This window comes from Lissotriton vulgaris, chromosome 11 (genome assembly GCF_964263255.1).
Source record: "Lissotriton vulgaris chromosome 11, aLisVul1.2, whole genome shotgun sequence".
In the NCBI taxonomy this organism is placed as follows: Eukaryota; Metazoa; Chordata; class Amphibia; order Caudata; family Salamandridae; genus Lissotriton; species Lissotriton vulgaris.
The window spans coordinates 301,232,395-301,250,530 of NC_141699.1; the positions used below are offsets into that span (position 1 = coordinate 301,232,395).

General features: G+C 47.4%; 1 protein-coding gene across 1 annotated transcript in view; it reads right to left on the reverse strand.

Annotated features, from left to right (window-relative positions):
• NOS1 (nitric oxide synthase 1) overlaps nt 1-18,136 on the reverse strand; it is a 534,740-nt gene that overhangs the window by 79,417 nt on the left and 437,187 nt on the right. The window contains exons 15-17 of the mRNA XM_086943269.1: nt 17,897-17,955; nt 15,514-15,630; nt 11,674-11,848 (exon numbers count right to left, since the gene is read on the reverse strand). Coding sequence (XP_086799395.1) covers nt 11,674-11,848; nt 15,514-15,630; nt 17,897-17,955 — 351 coding nt within the window. The remainder of the gene's footprint in view (nt 1-11,673; nt 11,849-15,513; nt 15,631-17,896; nt 17,956-18,136) is intronic.

Genomic DNA, 18,136 nt, shown 5'->3' on the forward strand with positions numbered 1-18,136 from the left:
CCATCTGCAGAGAAACCCATGGAGACCAAGCGAGGACCGGTAACATACACGCGATGAAGAATTTTGAGTTGGACGAGACGGAGACGGGCGGGAATGGCTACCTCCTTCGGGGAAGACAGTGCAGACTGCCAGTCTTCATCATCCAGTTCCAATCCGTCCCCAATCCAGGCCTCCCTGAGACGCACAAGAAGATCTGCCCGATTGTTGATTAACTTCTTATATATTAGTGAAATCGTACTATCAGGCAGATGACCATCGAGTACTCAGTCTTCCAGTGGGGAGGACTCAGGAACATTGGCATCGGCAGCGAAGACCGATGCCAAGGCATGGCGGACCTGTGCATACCTAAAAAGCTCTCTTTCACTCAGCTCATACTCATTCTGTAGTGTCTCAAAAGTCTTAACCGCACCCTTCACCCAAAGGTCACCCACTCTGCTTATACCAATTATATCCCATTTCTCAAAACCTTTCGTTGTCCAGAGGCATCCCAATCTCTCCGACGCATACAAGGGGGCGCACGTGTCAACCGATCCTTCCAGCCTAGGGCAGCATTTGCATCACTCCAGACGCGCACAGCAATCATAGTGGTCCCTGCTAAATTTCTCCCTGCTGCCCTAGAGTAGAGCGCCCTGTTGTAATTCCCCCCCCCGGTAATTGATGCTTGTCCATCTCAAATGCCGGATTTGGGAGAGTTAGCTTAGCAAGAGCAATTCTTGCACGGCCATCCCAGATGAGCTGCCTCTGTAGGCTTTCCACCTCCCGAAAGTAACTTGCCGGGATGATGTCAAATGAATTCTGGAGTGCGTATAAAAACTGTGGCAGGGACATCATTTTAAAAAGCGCGGCACGACCGAGCGGTGACAGCGGCAATCTACGCCAACGAACCACGTCAAGCTTCAACCTCTGGAGAGGGGGGAGAAGATTGCGCTCGTAACGAGCAACAGGGTCAAGCGATACGAAGATCCCCAAATATTTGAAACCCGTCTGGGAAACCTGAATAGGAAATCTACATGGCAAGGGAGGGAGGCCACCCGAAATTATATACATACAAGATTTATTCCAATTTATGACCAAACCCGAATTCTTGCCGAACGAGGTGAGAACGTCAAACAAGACATTGAGCGATTTACGGGGGGAGGTAAGGTATAAGAGAATATCGTCGGCATACAGCGAAATCCGATCAACGGCTCCCACCGAAGCCAGGCTGCAAGGATCTCTAAGGCAAGCGCAAAGAGTAGGGGGGACAGGGGGCACCCCTGTCTCCTACCCCTCCCAAGAGTGAAGGAATTGGATACTCGGCCGTTAACAACCACCTGAGCCAGCGGTTCCCTGTAAAGAAGCTGCACCCACCCTATAAACTCCGAACCAAAGCCAAATTTCGCGAGGGCGGCCCAGAGATAAGGCCACTATCGTATCAAAGGCCATCGTGGCGTGCAAAGAAGCCAAGATGGCCGGCTCTTGAAGAGACCCCGCCCTCGCGAGAACACCATGCAAGCGCTGCAAGTTGAGTGCTGTGTTCCGATGTGGGATAAAACCAGATTGATCCGGATGGATCAGGTCAAAAATCACTGTAATCAGACGATTGACGAGAACTTTGGCCAGGACTTTAGGTTCGGCTTTCAACAAGGAGATGGGCCTGTACGAGGAGCAGCGATCAAGAGGCTTGCCCTTCTTAAGAATTACCACAATTGTTGCTAAACGCTGATCACAAGGGAGGGCGCCAAGGTCTCCTAGAACATATCGCGGAGATATGGTGCTACCTTATCGGGTCGCAGTTTGTACAGTTCGATGGGCAAACCGTTCGGGCCCATAGCCTTGCCCGAACGGACAGAACGAATAGCGTTCGCAATCTCATCCGCAGACAATGGAGCATCCATTAACTCTCGGTCTTCCTCGGAGAGGCAGGGCAGCGCAATATCGCGCAGCAACAAATGGGAGTCTTCCTCATCTCTTTCAGACACCGGGGAATACACAGTACGAAAATAATCCGCAAAACACTCCACAATCTCACTTGGGTCAGTCACACACTCTTCATTCAAAGTCTGAATCACGGGGACCACACGATTCGCCCTTTCTTTCTTATCAAGCCACGCAATCAATTTGTCCCCGACATCAAACAATCTGCCCTGCTGCTCCCTGTACATTGTTTTGGCAGCATCCGTGACAAGGGACTTATAGTCCAGCTGCTTCAAACCAAGGGCGTGGAGTCCATCCTGGGTGACGCCTGATTCTAGGTCATTTTCCAGTTCAGCTATTTCAGCCTCAAGACGCACAACCTCTTGATTCTTAGTTTTCTTGGCTTCAGAAATTAGGTATAAGGCCTGTCCACGAATAACAGTCTTGAAAGCTCCCCACAGGGACACAGAAGAGGAAACAGACCCCTCGTTTTCAAGGAAGTAGTGGTCTAGGGACTTTATCAAACTGTTACGGGTCTTGGGATTACGCAGATACCAGAGGTTAATGGGGGCGACCCGCCCGCACCATTCGTCCAAGTATCCATACAAAGCCACAATGGGGAATGATCCGAGATGCCCCGGGCCAGGTGTCTGATCTCTCTAACATAAGGGGACTGGGCAGCGGGCATGAGAATGTAATCGAGTCTGGAGAGGCTTCCATGGGCCCCAGAGTGAAAGGTGTACTGACTCTGCGTCGGATGCATCAACCTCCAGCAGTCTACCAAACCAAAAGTGTCCAAAAACCCGCCAAGCCATGACTGGGACTTAGAAAGATCCCTAGGGGGGTGACGATCTATGGTACCAGAAACAACAGAATTTAAATCCCCACCCATAAGGAGAGTACCATCAGGGAGCTCCAGCATAACACGTCCGATATCTAAAAAGGTGGAGGTCTGGAGACCCGGGGGAACATATACAGTGAGCAAAGAAAGAGTCTTACCCTCCCACCTACCAGTGAGGGCGGCGTAGCGCCCCCTATCGTCGAGGATTACATCGTAAATCTCCAGGGGGAGAGAGGACCGAACAAGAATACCCACCCCCCTAGAACCAGTGGTGAACCCGGAGTGTGCAACCAGGCGATAACCCCACCTATTCATGGCCTGGCACATATTTCCCACCCGATGCGTCTCCTGCAAAAGAACCACATCGGGGGACAGGCGACGCAAGAACTGCAGTACCACTCCCCATTTTATTCGATCACCCAATCCATTGACATTCCAAGATATTAACCTCAACCCACTACCCCCATCCCAACAAGTGAAGCAGAATTCACCCCACAAGAGCAGAACATTCGAAGCATGGAGAAAAACAATACGGCGCCTTGAGAAAGAAAAAGTAACAGACAAATACCCCTTCCCACCCCCCAACCAACACCCTTTACAACTCCCCCCTCCCTGCACCCCTGCAGTAGACTAAAAAGTCACCCCAACATCCAGTGTGCCTGTCGCCCCAACATTTCCCAATCTACAAAAAGACCCTGGAGGAGGAAAGAGGCCCATCCCACCCGCCACCCTCGGGCGAAAATCAGTAAAATACGAGCGTAAGAAAATTATAGAACCCAGCTGTACAAAGTCAAGTGTTCGGATATCAGGGGCCGAGACATCACTTCTGTTCAGGCTCACCACCCTCGGCACCACCAGGGTGCTCAGTTCGGTCGTTCCGGGCAGGCAGAGAATCCAGCCAGTCACTCACATTCTCTGGTCGGTCAAAGAAAAATGTCCGGTCCTCGTACTCCACACGAAGCCTGGTGGGGAACAGCATGGCGTATTTCAGGCCTAAGTCACGGAGACGTCGCTTCACACCCTGAAAACCCATCCTTTGCCTCTGGACGAGCTGAGTGAAGTCCGGGTAAAAGTTGACTGTGGAGTTTTCGAATTTCACCGGGCCGCTCACCCTCGAAGCCTGCAGGATAGCATCACGGTCTCTGAAGTGAAAGAGCTTGGTGATGATAGGCCTCGGAGGGGCGCCAGGTTTCGGCTTTCCACCCGGGACGCGATGGGCACGCTCCTCTGCAAAGAACTTGCTCAGTCCAGAAGGGGCAAAGTGGTTCAGGACAAGGTCCTCCACCAGGAGATCCATCGAATAATTCTCGGGGTTTTCCGGGACACCTATGATGCGGATGTTGTTGCGTCTTCCCTATTCTCGAAATCTTCCAGCCGATGAGCCATGAGATCATTAGTTGACTTAAGATTGCCAAGTTAGATTTGAAGTTCCGACACATCGGCCGTGAGGCTAGAAGTCTTCAAATCCAACAATTTCACCTTCTCGTTGGTTTTAGACAGGTCGGCTCTAATCAGGGTGACGTTGATGGCAACCGTGTCGATTTTGTGAGCAAGAGCCTCATACTGTTGGCCAATGGTCTCCTTCATGCTAGTGATGGCACTCATGACGTCCTGAAGAGACGGCTCAGTAGGCGCGGTCGAATCTTCCTTGGCATCCTCCGGGGTACAGCTGGCGCCACCAGGGGATCCTTTAGATTGAGTATACCGAATCATAATGTTGGTTTGGACCAGTCCCCCGCGAAAGGGGCGCCTTAGTTTTCCGTTTCTCTGCTTCGGCCTTGGCCGCCATACTGGAAGATGCGCCCCGGAGGTGCCCGTGAGACCTAGTGAAAATGGCTGCCTGCGGGCAAGTCACCAAAAGTCCACAAAAGCAGGCTCGTGTGGCCGAGGCAAAGACACAGTCCGACCCAACTGCGTGGAGGGAAGAGTCACACTCTGACTAAACAGAGACTGGACAGATCTCCGACAGAACGGAACTGTCCCGCGGTCAGACAATGCCAGGACCCAAAAGTGAAACCGAAAGTTGATGTAGGGCTAGTGGGGGAAGACCCCCTCAGCCGTTATTGTTCAACTTCATCCCGGCGTGCCAATTTGCCTAGTCCCTGGCTTACCGCAGGGTGGGCCTCGAAAGTTCGAATCAACTTAGCTTCGGTTCCCAAAGTCCAAATCAACATTTTTAAAGAGCTAAGAGATCAGCCGAGGTTCCTCTTCAAAAACCCATCTGAAAATTCAGGATTTCGTCAGGATAAGTTGCGAAGAGTGGCGAGGGTCCCGGGAGCTCTGTGCTCACGCGGCTATCTCGGATGCTCGCGTATCTCCTCCTCCTAACTTTTCATTTTTGGTTACAAATTCAAATTCGTCAAACAGAATCAATGTTTTTTTCAAAAACCTGTTTTTGCATACAAATGCCTACTTTTAATAATATAGGACCAGATGTACGAAGCTTTTTGGAGGTAGTAAATGGCCTAATTCACAGATTCAGACCATTTGTTTCTGCAAAAAAGCATTTTTATTACGTACAAAGCCCGATTTGCGATTCGGTAACCTATTACCGAATTGCAAATTAGGTTTGTGATTCGGTATTAGGAAGAGGCATGTTAAGGGTGCCTCTTCATAATTTCTAACACAAAAAAGATGGGGGACAGGGAGCAAAATTAGAAATCGAGGTCCAGTACCAGTGCTCCCATACATAAACGTGTCTACACTAAGGTGGTAAAAGTTCCTCTTAAGTCAAAAGAGGGGTAAACCAAATTTTGGTTTGTAAGGGAGAGAGGTGCTAGAGTAAGAGAGAATGCTTGTTAGTCACGCTTTTGGTTGGTTGGTGTTAAGAAGTGTAGAGGGAGAATTCCTCCTTTTGTCTATAGTGCCCTCAGACACCCTTGCGAGTGTCATGTATTATCATAGGGCGTTGCTCCTCGTGTGGATGGCACTGCAGTCTCTCACAGGCCTCACAAGAGGGCTCTTTGGCGGAGATCTTTTAAGGAGATACCACAGTTTTGCTTGTGACTGTGGGCCTAAGGAAGTTGAGTGAGTTAAAATGACCAGGCACAGGGCCGGCCTTAGGCATGTGCAAGCTGTGCACCTGCACAGGACCACCAAACCCCAGGGGCCACCACGCCAATATATATCCTTAATATATTTATCCTCTGAGGATGGATACATATTTGTGTGGGGCCCCTGGCAGGGATTCGGTGGCCTCTGGCTCTATTCCACTTCCAAACAACCTGACACCCTCTCTTCACTGGCCTCCGCACTCCGCCCCGCCCAGACCCCCCTCTTCCGGGGCCCCCTACCTATCCTCCCTGCCCAGAGCCACCATGAACCTAGAGCCGCCCCTGCCAGGCAGTGCCCAGAACCTCTATTTATTCAAGGGGTCCTGGAGCTTCCCTATAAAAACAAATAAAAGGGGGGGTTGTGTAACTAGCTGCTGCTCACAGGACGGGGGCTCTGGTGAAAAAAAGTGTGGTAGAACTAGGTCAACATGTTTTGCGCTCACTAGTGGTTCCTAGCAGATCTGTTGGCGCTTCGTCAGGACCAGAATAAACGTGAATATCAATGTAAATAAGATAATCAAAATAGAAAAGTAACAGGTGCCAGGCCTAGAGCCCATGAACTTATGGTACCTTAATCCTCAAGGTGTAGAGCGTCTTAGCGCTGATGGGTACCCACACTCTAGGTACTCATCCCCAACCCCTTATTAATGGTGACAGTGCTCCTTCGACATCCGCTCGGTCGGAGGCTGAGAAAAGTGCCCTCCTCACTGGTGCAGTACGACTTACCATTCCGTGTCGGTATGTCGGGTCCCGACATACCGACATGGTATGTTAGGGATAGGGGGCAGTGCTGTGTTTATAAAAACAGTTAGGTGTTTCAAAGTACCTCCTGAATAGTTCCTTAGTTGTTTTTCTGGCAACAATAATATAACTCTGGTGATTAATGTTCCTGATGTTGAGAGTTCAGGATTTTGTCTAGTGGCAGTGTTGACTCATCGAAATGTAGCACAGAGAATCAATAGACCTGTTGCGAAGAATGTACACCATGCTGATCACTGAACTGAATTTTATGTGGATTGCTCAGTAGGTTACTTCTTTTGTCATAGAGATCTTTTTGTTACTTGCAGTTCATAGTCCTAATGTACCGCAGTGATCTATGTACTACCATCAAAGAGCTGCATGGTTTAGATTTGAACGTAACACTTTTCCCCCAGTCTTTTATTATCCTAATGTTACTAAAAGGATTCATTTGGGTAGATACATATTATTAGTAAAGCCAACCCTAACTACTGTGGTATGTTTTAAATCCTGAGTTTGCTCTTCTTCAGACCAAACACTCTTAACATATACTGCCTACTAGTAAAGATGACTTGCCATTCCTACACTTGTAATCTTCATTGTTTTATGAAAGAATTCCTATAGGCTGATTTACACACCTATGATTCCTTGACTCTGTATAATGTGTGTTTGATGTAAACTGCTCTGCCACTCTGCACTTGCACGAGTAGCGCTGTAAAGCAAATAAAACCAATTAAAATGTATGTGAGAGAGAGGCAATGGAGAGATGAAGGTTACTGTTGTAGGGTGGCAGTGAGAGAATCGATGGAGAAGCCGTTCGTCATTGAGGGATGGGGAAGGGAGGGGCGGGGGGGGGGAACAAAAAAAAACCACGCCTCTGGCACCACCATGCTTAAAGCCAGCCCCGAAGAGAGGAATGGCCACCTGTTTCTAAAGAAATTAAAATAGTTGTGATTTTCTGGCACATAAAAGGAATTCACCATAGTAATAGACTAATGCAAAACAAATGTGCTAAAGCAGGTACTACAATATACCTTATCTTATGGTGGAGGACAAACTTATATATTCTTTGACTGGAGTTAAAGCCCCACCTTAATATATATTTTGTTGTAAAAAAAATGTATTACACCGAACTGAAAATCACCATTATCTGGGAATGTGTTGACATTCTTAGACTTGAAACAACATGCCCGAAATATGTGTCACACTGTGACGCATATCACATTCAAATACCAGAGTGTCATTTGTCACATGTCAGAATGGGGTTCTTCCCCTACTGCATTCCGACTGTTTATGGTCACAGGGGTGTCTCCTTCGGCAAAAAGAGTTTTAAAATGGGACCGCAGTTTTGTTAGTATTTGTGAATACATACATTTACATGTGCTATTCTTGCCAGGAACACTAATGAAAAGTTACAGTTGTTCCAGCTTCCCAAATTAAAATTATACTCTAAATGTAGCAGTAATCCCACAAGAGGTGATTTATTATGTTTTTGTGTCGATCAGAACCATCGCGGTTTTTCAAAATTGTTCTAAATTTCCCCACTAGATGGCAGAAGCCTGCAATATATGTTAATGCCCATCGTGCTCAAACTGCGAAAGTTATCATTTTAACGGCGGTTCTGTGCTTATTAATGTGCTAGTTACAAGAAGTGTGATCTTGTTGAACTAATGCATGCTTCTGGTGTCTCATAAAGAGAAGACCATTAGTTTAGCCGGCTCTGAAGCTTGCAGATAATTCTTCTTGTTCATTACTTTCTGTGCAGATATTGCACGCACAACTCCTGTGCGTATAAACCAAACCCTGCGAATGCTGGAAAAGCAGAACCACTTGGACTTTCGGTCACCTTCTCAATAAGAGAGTGACTCTGCAACTCACACTTGTAACCTATTATTGCCAAACCCGCAATTAAACCACCAACCCTTTAGAAAACTGCATCGTTCAAATGAATGACAACGCATACTCTACTCCAACTGGGTGGCACTGTCCTTACCAGACCACGTTCTTGCACTAAAAACACGAGCACTTGAAAAGTGCACATTCACCCTAGGGGGCATTCAGCGCAAAACAACAGATAGTTATTGTTCCTCGACCCACCAGAACTCCCTTTATTGACCCAGGAAGGACCCTGGGCAGCAGAGCTGCTGGAAATGGAGTCCATGAGCAGGAGGCCCAACAAACAAGATTACTGTCCATGAGGCATTTAGTCTCTCGAGCCACCAGGCACTGCACTAGGCAACAACATTCAACCCGCCACTCATTCACTGACCGTCTCTAGGCCACCCCTTCCAGTGGACCACACCTTTGACCTGAGGACGCCTCACACACGAGGCTAGACAGGACACGGTCCTCCAGCTGAACACACTAGTGTGCTAGGCCAGCACTCTTTCATTAAACAGCGCCTCCTTTCCTGGGGTGGTAGACCAGACTAAGCCTTCAAGGGGGAAGCATCCTTCTATTCAATAACCTTTCTCCAGAGCACAATTTCTCTACTAAAAATACACTGTTTGGCCTAGAGTAAACCCTCCAGCGGAACACGTCTTTCCCCTCGCACACCACATTTACTAGGTTAGGCTAGACTGCAGTGAATGAAAACATTTATTACTTGCACCAACTAAACACATGAGTAGAACACACCCTTCTACAACGCCAGCAATCCTTCACTAGCAAAGCCTCATTAACCAGGCCAGACTAGGTTAGCGTAGCCTAAGCTTTCCATTAGAGAACATCCATCTAGAGCCCAGATCACTTCCATGGCCAGAATACACCCTTAAGAAAAACACCAACGTTCTATAAGAACACACCTCAGTTTAGTAGGTTAGGCTAGACTAGACCGACTGACAAATTGTTTTTTTTTTATACACACCAGCCAAACCCACCATTAGAACATAACCTTCGATGCGAACACTCCTTCACAAGATTACACACATGCATGCCACCTCAACTCCCTTGTGGGTACTAAGCTTGATAGGGCTAGCTTAGAACTAAGTTCTCCAGTACAAAAACACCCTTCTGCTACACCAAAGCTCTTTCAACTACACCGTACCTCCTTTACTAGACTAAACCCTCTAGAAAAGCACACTTTTTGCACTGGAACTCCCGGATTTACTATGATAGGGGAATCTTGAATACACCCTCCAGTAGAGCACACTTTTCTTCTAGGCCAACATCTTTTCTACAAGACCACAAGTCAATTACTAGTTTAGACTAGTGTAGACTAAACCCTTCACTAGACCAAACTTTGCTGGGTCGGCTAAAACACTGTGGCCTAAACACTGCAGTGGAGGACACCAGAAGGGCTAGACTTCTTGCATAGGACCACAATCTATTTCAGTCCACCTGGACCTGACCCCATATGATACGAGTGTCCTACACTGTACATGATATTAGCGCCCCTGCACCAAGCAAACTGACGCCTGCTAATAGGAAGCGCTTGCAGGATGAGGCATTATTAAAATTCCATTCATGCTAATAAGCAGAGGAATGCCTTAAGCAGCTGAGCAACCAGAAAAGGCATTTTCTGTATTCTTAGAATTGTGAACATGTGTGCCGGGGTCGCCCGGTGCGACAATCTTCGTCATCTCCCCCTTCAATGACCACCTCCTCCACGGATTCCCTCTCTACCACCCCAAAGGCTGCCCCTCATATCTCTACTGTCTCTCTTTCACTTGGACATGCAGGTTGTCCAAGAGCTACACAGGGCACACATTATACACAGATGGTGAATCATACAAGTGTGTAAATAAATGTATCGCAAATACTACATACGAGAATGTGGATTAAAAGGTGTAGGAGTCACATGCCAGGCATTACATTATATTTTAAGAGCGCATGGTCTGGGGAAGCATAAACACAGGATTTAAAACTTAACACCGTGCATTCTGTTGCTTTACTAATAAGAATGTAATTCTACCCAAACAAACCCGTTTTAGCAACCTTAAAACAACGAAAGACTGGTGGAAAAACATAAGATTCTAATCTCATGCCTTTCAGTTTGAATACAGCACCCTTGATGGCAGTTCCTAGCTCACTGTGCTGTATTTGAATTGTAATTTATGAACTGCAAGTAACAAAAAAAATCTATGCGACAATTCCATTAATCCACTGAGCTATTTACACGTACTTTGCAGCAGGTACATTTACCCGCTGCACTACTTATGATGAGTCAAAACTGCTAGTAGGGAACACTCCGATCTCTCCAGCAAGCACATTAATCGCAAGTGTAATATTGACATTTTATTATGGCCTGAAAATAGGGGCGCACAAGAAACTCTCCAGCGGGTGCTTTAAAAACTCATAAGACATTTCAAAATGCAGCGCCCACGAGCTCGGTGCCAGTTGAGACGGCGCTAGTGGCCCCGCCCTAAAGCAGGTCGTGTGCAGTGGAATGCATCGGAATCTTCATGCAAGCGCCCGATTATTAGCTGCTGTTCATATCCTCTCTTCCTCAGTGAGTCATTCGTCACCAAAGGAGCATTAATGTACAAGTTCGCGTGAGAGGCCTTGGTTCTTTTCCACATGCCTGCTCTGGATGATAATAAAATAAAAATCTTTACGCAAAATGCTATTATTTTTCTTCCTCTTGGGATCGAGCTGTAAAATGAAATTTCTCTTCCCATGTGGCAACTGAAAAGTAAAGGCTGAAATAATGAAATCAGGAATAGGGAACTGTTGACAGCAGATTACCTGCGTTTTAAATGCATTCATCCAGTACATTGATTCACCAAAATACCTGGGGTAACGGAAGTGACATCACACACCTTTTACACTCACTGACAATGCAGGGTTGGCCCCTCTTTGCACCCTTTGCCCCTAACCAGGCTCTTATTTGATGCTGAGGGGTTCAGGGAGGCACAGAGTGGCACAGAGCCCTGTTTACTTTCTGTTCCTGCTGCTGCCTTCATGATTGGCAGGGGTAGTAAAGGGAAGACATGCACGCACTAGCTACAACCCCTTGAGTACATGGAACTATGCCTTTCTCACTGCTCCCCTTTACCCCCACCTTTCCCTTCTTTTCCTTCTTTTTACTTCTTTTGCACAAGTTTCAACCTACGTCTTCTGAATAATGGGCACCATGGAGTTACCCGTTAAAGATGGGTACTGATTGCATGAAAGGTGGCCACCAGCCCATCACAGGTGCCTTACCCTGAACACTTTCATGGCCCAGTTCTTGAAGGACTCCTCTTGTCCGCAGAGCTCATCGCCCTCACCCATCTTGAGAATGCGCTCCCCTCCCATCTCCTCCATCAGGGTATCCACTGCTCGGGCGAAGGCGCAGAAGTGTGGGTAGGCTCGGGAGCCCAGGCCGAAGACGGAGAACCTACACACAGAGAGAGGGAAAGAGGCATGAAGAGTTAGGTTGAGACAAAGACCAATGCTTCCCAGTCCATGTAGCATCTTATGCCATGGAACTAGAAAAGTGGTGTCCAACGTAGGTTCAAGTTCACTGATCCAAGCTAGGCTTTAATGACATGGACATGTGATACATTTTCATACATTTAAATAAAAATTGAACAAATGTATAGATTCAGTGGTTACCCAGAACATTCTGAGTCACCCAATCCTGGATTTATGCCTGAGCGAGTACCTAAGCAATGGAGAAGCAGACTCCAAAAGTGCCATGAGACCATTAAAATGGTACTAAAGCACTATGCAAAGGGACATATCCTGCAAAAAGGTGTTCCAGTGAGAACCAGAGTGGCTGGTCGTCAAACTCAATCTCTCATACAAGGGAACTCAATCTATCAAGGTTTGTAAGTCACAGCTACTCACCCGTGAGGGTCTCAAGGCACTAAAGGGGGGTGAGTGTGGGGGGGGGGGACTGCTGATCCGTATGAGTGATGGGGTTCAGTCAAAGAACCAGGTTTTGAGATCCACCCTGAATTGGGTCAGCGACAGGGATTGTCTGAGGTGGAGAGGCAGGGTGTTCCAAGTCTTGGCAGGGAAGTAGGAGAAGGATTTTCCTATGATTCTAGTTTTGTGGATCCGAGGGACGGTGGCAGGGACCAGATGGGTAGAGCGGAGGTGTCGGATGGGTACGTGGAATGAGAGGCAGTGGTTCAGGTATACAGTTCCTGTGTCTTGGTTGGCTTTGGAGGAGTGTGTGAGGAGCTTGAAAGTGATTCTTTTGTTGACTGGGAGACAGTGGAGTTCTCGGAGGTGGTTGGTGATATTGCTGTAGCAGGGTTTCTGGGTGATGCTGCTGGCATAGAGACCCTTGCTGTAGTCGAGTCTGCTGATGATGAGTGCATTTTCTAGGATTCGGTGACGATCCATATGAATGTCCTTCAAAGCAGGAGAAGTGTGTGGAAGCTTGATGAGGAGTTGGCTTTGATCTGGCAGTTCATTGTGAGTGAGGAGTCCAGCATTATGCAGAGATTTTGTACGTTGTCCACTGGTGTGGTCAGTGTTCCCAATGCAGAAGGCCCCGTCCGCCCACACGGACCACACACAAAACCTAATGGAACTGATGGAGACTTCTCAGGGAGGTATGGGCAATATGGAGGTGGGGGAGAATGATGCTGTGCTTTTCAATTAGAGAGGGGTGCTAGTCATAGGAACAGAAGTGTCCCCGCCTACTATACAACTTAATATGGCTATTATATATCCCCGTAGGCCACAGGAGCACCTGTGCACCTACTAGGGATATTACAGGAGTATTGGGGAATCCCTTGTTCCATGAAGGGGTGGGTGAGCCTCCGGCAAAGTATCACCCTGTATAGTCACAATTATGGCAAAATCAACCCCAAAACAGCAACTAAGGGCCCCAAGGTATGTGCCAACATGGAGCGGGTGGGGTCACCCACTGTTGTAGTCTGCTGGAAGGCCTTGCTGGGCTGCCCTCATGCGACACAATGAAAGGCAGCTGCCGGCGAACACGAATAGAAGCCATTGAATGACGCCGCTTCCTGAAAAAATATCGCTACGTTTAAGCGTATCCAGGACCCTCTAGGCCTTACTGACCTCCGTCTAGAAGCAGAGACAAAGGGAACCACCCACTACGGGAAGGTCCTGCTGGGTCCTTCGATGTCAGTAAACTTTGAGGATGTAGCTGGCCCCGAATCAGCCGTGAGGCTGTTGTCGCTCCGTTTTCTGCTCTCTCCCCGCTCGGCCATGCAACCTCCTTGCGGGCTGAAGTGTGAAGAAATCAAGTAGACAATTGAACAGTGATCGGGGGGGGACAGGGGGAAAAAAAAAACGAAAGGCTACCCACAAGAGAGCACAAACGCACTGCCAGAACTGAGCAGCCACAGTCAGAAGTATTAAATGCCAAGATGATGGACTTATGTTACTTTTGATTTTACCCACCCCCCCCCCCCTCCCCACCAGGGCGTTTCTTTTTTCTTTTACCATCTGTCTGTTACTCAAATTACTCACCATGTATATGTCACACACCATGTAAATATAATTTTCAATAAAAATTTATTGAAATAAAAAAAAAGAGTGCGGCAAGCATTGGTCTCGAGTGCAGCTCTTCCCCCTTGTGGGTGGACAAGTGAAGTGAGAACTATCCACGCTCCGAGGGACCGTGAAGCGCTCTTCATGCGCTTAGAGAAAATAAAGTGCTCACCACAGGCTGGTTTCAAAGACACTCTTTAGTCTCTGGGGGCAAAGCGCTGGGGCACACAGTGAACCAGGGAGTTGCAAAGCGACATTAACCCCGTCCTGGACCCATGGAGAACGCTGGTGGGAAAAACACAAGGCAAGCAGCAGTAGGGAGGTAGACCAGCACAACCAGACCAGAAGTCCGACTGGGGACCTGTCCTGGCAGCACCACAGTGCCCTTGCAGAACAGAGGCAGGGAGCAGCTGGCAGCAGATCAAAAAACAGCAAAGCAATCCAGTGAGTCCTTTTGGCATCCAAGCAAGTAGCAGGCAGGATGGCAACAGCAGAAAACAGCCCAGATGAATCCTCTGCACAGGCACCCCTCTCTTTTAAAAGAAGAAATACATTTAAAAAAAGGGGCAGGCCCCAGACGATGGGGTCCCTGGGGCCAAAATCAGCCTTGGAGAAGGGGTTGGGTGGCCCCCCTCCCTTTTTTAAATTAACTTTTTGTTGAAAAGGTCAGGCCCGGGAGGGTGGGGTTCCCGGGCCAAAAATGGTCAAGCAAAGGGTGCCCCTGAGGCCCCCCCTTCTAAAACATAAAGAAATAAAAATTTAAAAAAAGGCGGCAACTAGCCGGAGGCCCCGCCCCTTTCTCCACCACTCTACAAACGCACCTCCTAGCACGCTGCTTGTTAGAGAATTTAGCTCCTTTGGCTGCGGAGGGTACTTAGGGACCAACAAGACCTTCTGTTACCTCCAGTAAGCCCCACACAGTGGGACTTCTGATAGGTGGTTGGAGGCCATGCCCACTTTCTCCACCACTCTGCAAACGTGCCTCTCGGCGCACTGATGGTGGGGCGGGCATAAAGGCTCCTCGCCTCCTGAGGGCCTCAGGTCTGAAGTGGAATTCCTCCCCCAACCAGTCGTGTGCCAGGAGGTGTGTTTGCAGAGTGGTGGAGAAAGGGGACGTGGCCACCGGAAACCTCTCAGCAAACCTTCTGTGTGGTACTGACAGGAGGTAACAGTAGGGGTAGTTACATGATTATATTTGTATGAATGGATGCATGAAAAACCTAGGATTGAGAGGATTCTTGCCACTCAAAAGATGCAAGAAGGAAGAAAAGAAGTGATGGATGACTTTCAGTTTTCAGGGAGAGGTGCAACAGTACGCAACACTCTGCCCACTCATATGGAAGGAGGAGTGGGTTTGAGAAGAGGCCCAATGAGCATAGCTACGTAATTGATGTGGAAAGTGATAGAGGCCTCTAGGCAAGGAGGAACGAGGAAGAGAACAGAGGCAAGAGGCCTTACTTCAAGTTTACACTACAATCGTTTTTTAAAAAGTTACAGTAGCAATTATAAGTCAGATTTCTAGGGGATGTTTTTCTTGGGTCCTAAATAAAACACCCTTTCAAAAAAGCATGCGCTCACCAAACTCACCTGACATTAGCCAGAGGTCCTGCACTTCCAAAGTTATCCCTGGGTCCAGTCTCATCACCAGAAGACTTCCGGGAATCCGAATATGAAGAGACACTGTTAAAACGAACTTTGTAGCTCCTGGAGACAGAGAAAAAGATACATGTCTGGAATGGGAGCATTTTACACAATGACCACAAACCGGGCTATGGAAGGCTCATTGCAGCCATCCCGAGGGCTATCACTGGCAGAACAAGGTAGAAATGTCCCTGGTGTACTGGGAGAAAACTCCCTTCACATCTAGGATATTCCCTTTATGTTTTTCAGAAATCAGGGGTTTGCTTCTGAAAAACAAAACAGAATGGTGAGCAGGCCAAAACAACATGGAGTTGACCCAGCATTTAAAGGTATTTTTACAAGTGTAAGTGCCAAATTGATGCATGCATTTTTCGAAAAGACATCCCTGCCGTTCAGGCAGTACTCTACTGGAGAGCTGTCAGGGCTGGCGAGGTTGAGGTCTCTGTTGACTTGGCAGACCCGGTAAAACACTCCCCCTCAACAATAATTGAGGCACCTAGTTCTTTAACACCTGGAGACAGCAATGCTCAATTGGCTGGTTCCTTAAAACAACTTTCCTACCACACAACGCTGATATCCTTACATCAGCACGCCACAAATTAAGACAAGCATTGGCAATGCAATAGGTCTCACATTACTAAAGGTTTGAGCTATTGGTAGTGGTAATAATAATGCAACGCCAGTAGCTCAAACTTTCAGTAATGCAAGAGCTATTGCAGTGCAAATCAACCGCGGCACTTGCGCTTTAATGATCTTAAGCTGAAGCACGGGTGCCGCGAGTGCTTCGCAAGTAGAGAAATGTACAAAAACATTTCTTTTTCTGTTTCTTCACTTTTGAAGCAATCATGGCACATGTGCTAAGCTAAAGCGCGGGTGCCGCGGATTGTAACAAAAGTAAACAAATAGAAAACAAATGGCTGCTGCACACTTTTTTTTTCTATTCATTTAGTTTTGTTGGAATGGCGGCACCCTCGCTTTAGCTTTAAACATCTTAAACTAAAGTGCAGGTGCCGCAATTGCTTCAAAAGTGAAGAAATAGAAAAAAAAAATGTTGTCTATTTCTTTACTTACGAAGCATCCTGTGACCTGTTTCAGGGCATCACCCCTCATCAGCCAGGCTAGCTAGAATCCATTGACAGTGCATTCCGTCCATCATTTGTGTGTCTTTTCCTTTCTTGCCCTAAGTGCGCCGGGTATGCCCAGACGTGGGTTCCGGGCTCACTGTGCCACTGAATTCAAGCTGGCCTGGCTGATGAGGAGTGAAACCCCGAAACCGGTCCTAGGAAGCCTATTTCTGGTCCAGGGAGGACCGGGCTTGGCAGTTCAGGCTGGACTGTTTCCATGAGGCACAGGGCCTAAACTGGGGTGGCATGGTGAGCAAAAGAACAATGGTTTTAACTCAGATCTATTGACAGGGGAAAATGTTTGATTTGCTCTGCATTCTGTCCATCATCTGTGTGTCTTTTACATATCCTGACTACAGCATGTCTCAAATAGAGTGCAAGCGCTACCTAGGCGAGACCTAAAAACATAACTAAGCTGAGAGAAGTTCACCAGGTTTCATTTGAAGCCAACGTCAAAGTGGCAAATATCTCAGGCAAAACTATTCATCTAGCATCCCCATATTCCTAAAAAATAAACTCCTTACTAAGGGAGGTTAAAGAAAAATCCACATGCTGCTGGAAATTCCAGAGACCAAAAAGTCAAAACCCCTCAATGGGGCCTTTTAATGGTAAGCTCTCAGCACCTCTAACCATCTACCTTAAGAGGTCAGGCTCAACCCAGATCTGCTATGCTTCTACAAGCACATACACCCCCCTTGTTCAAACTACACCTAAATACTGAATAAAGATGCCCCTTGTGGTACAGCAGCCAGAGCGGCTGACCCCAGAGTGTGAGGCTCACGGTTTGATCCCCGCCGGCAGCCCGGCTCAGCACCATGTGACTTTGGGCAATAGCTTCCTTAATCTCCCTGATGGCCCCAGAGCCTTGAAACTTTAAGGGGTGATATGGTCGCGCTTTACAAATATGGATTATTATTGTTCTATCTATTCACTTGCTTTGCTGTTACTCTAGGTATTGCTTATTCTTATCACCTGTAAATTGATCTGTTTCCCTTGTGGCTAGACCGGCACTATATAAATATCTTAAATAGGTAAAAAAGAAAAAAAATCAATCCTATGGCAGGGTGTAAAGAACATACTGTTCCTTCTACGTATTTTGTCTACCTCCACCTGGCTTGGTTTGGGGTGTCAAAGAAGGTATGTATTCTTCTACTTGCGATCATGCATACATTCTGTTCCAGAGCCATTAAAGAGAGGACACTCACTTCCTTTCTTCCAGGTTGGAATTTGGTTGTCTCATGTCCATCAAAGCACAGCCAAATCTCTGAAGAGGGCAGAAAAAAAATATCAAATCAGCCTTTTCTAATATTTAGGATACTGATGCTTTGTGGCAGGCATTTTTGAGTCCCAGTGACTCAAGCAGGAGCAATTTACACGCATTGTCGGAAGAAGTTACTAAATCACAGCAGCAAGTGACATCAATAAAGTTAAGAATTGCTGTTTTT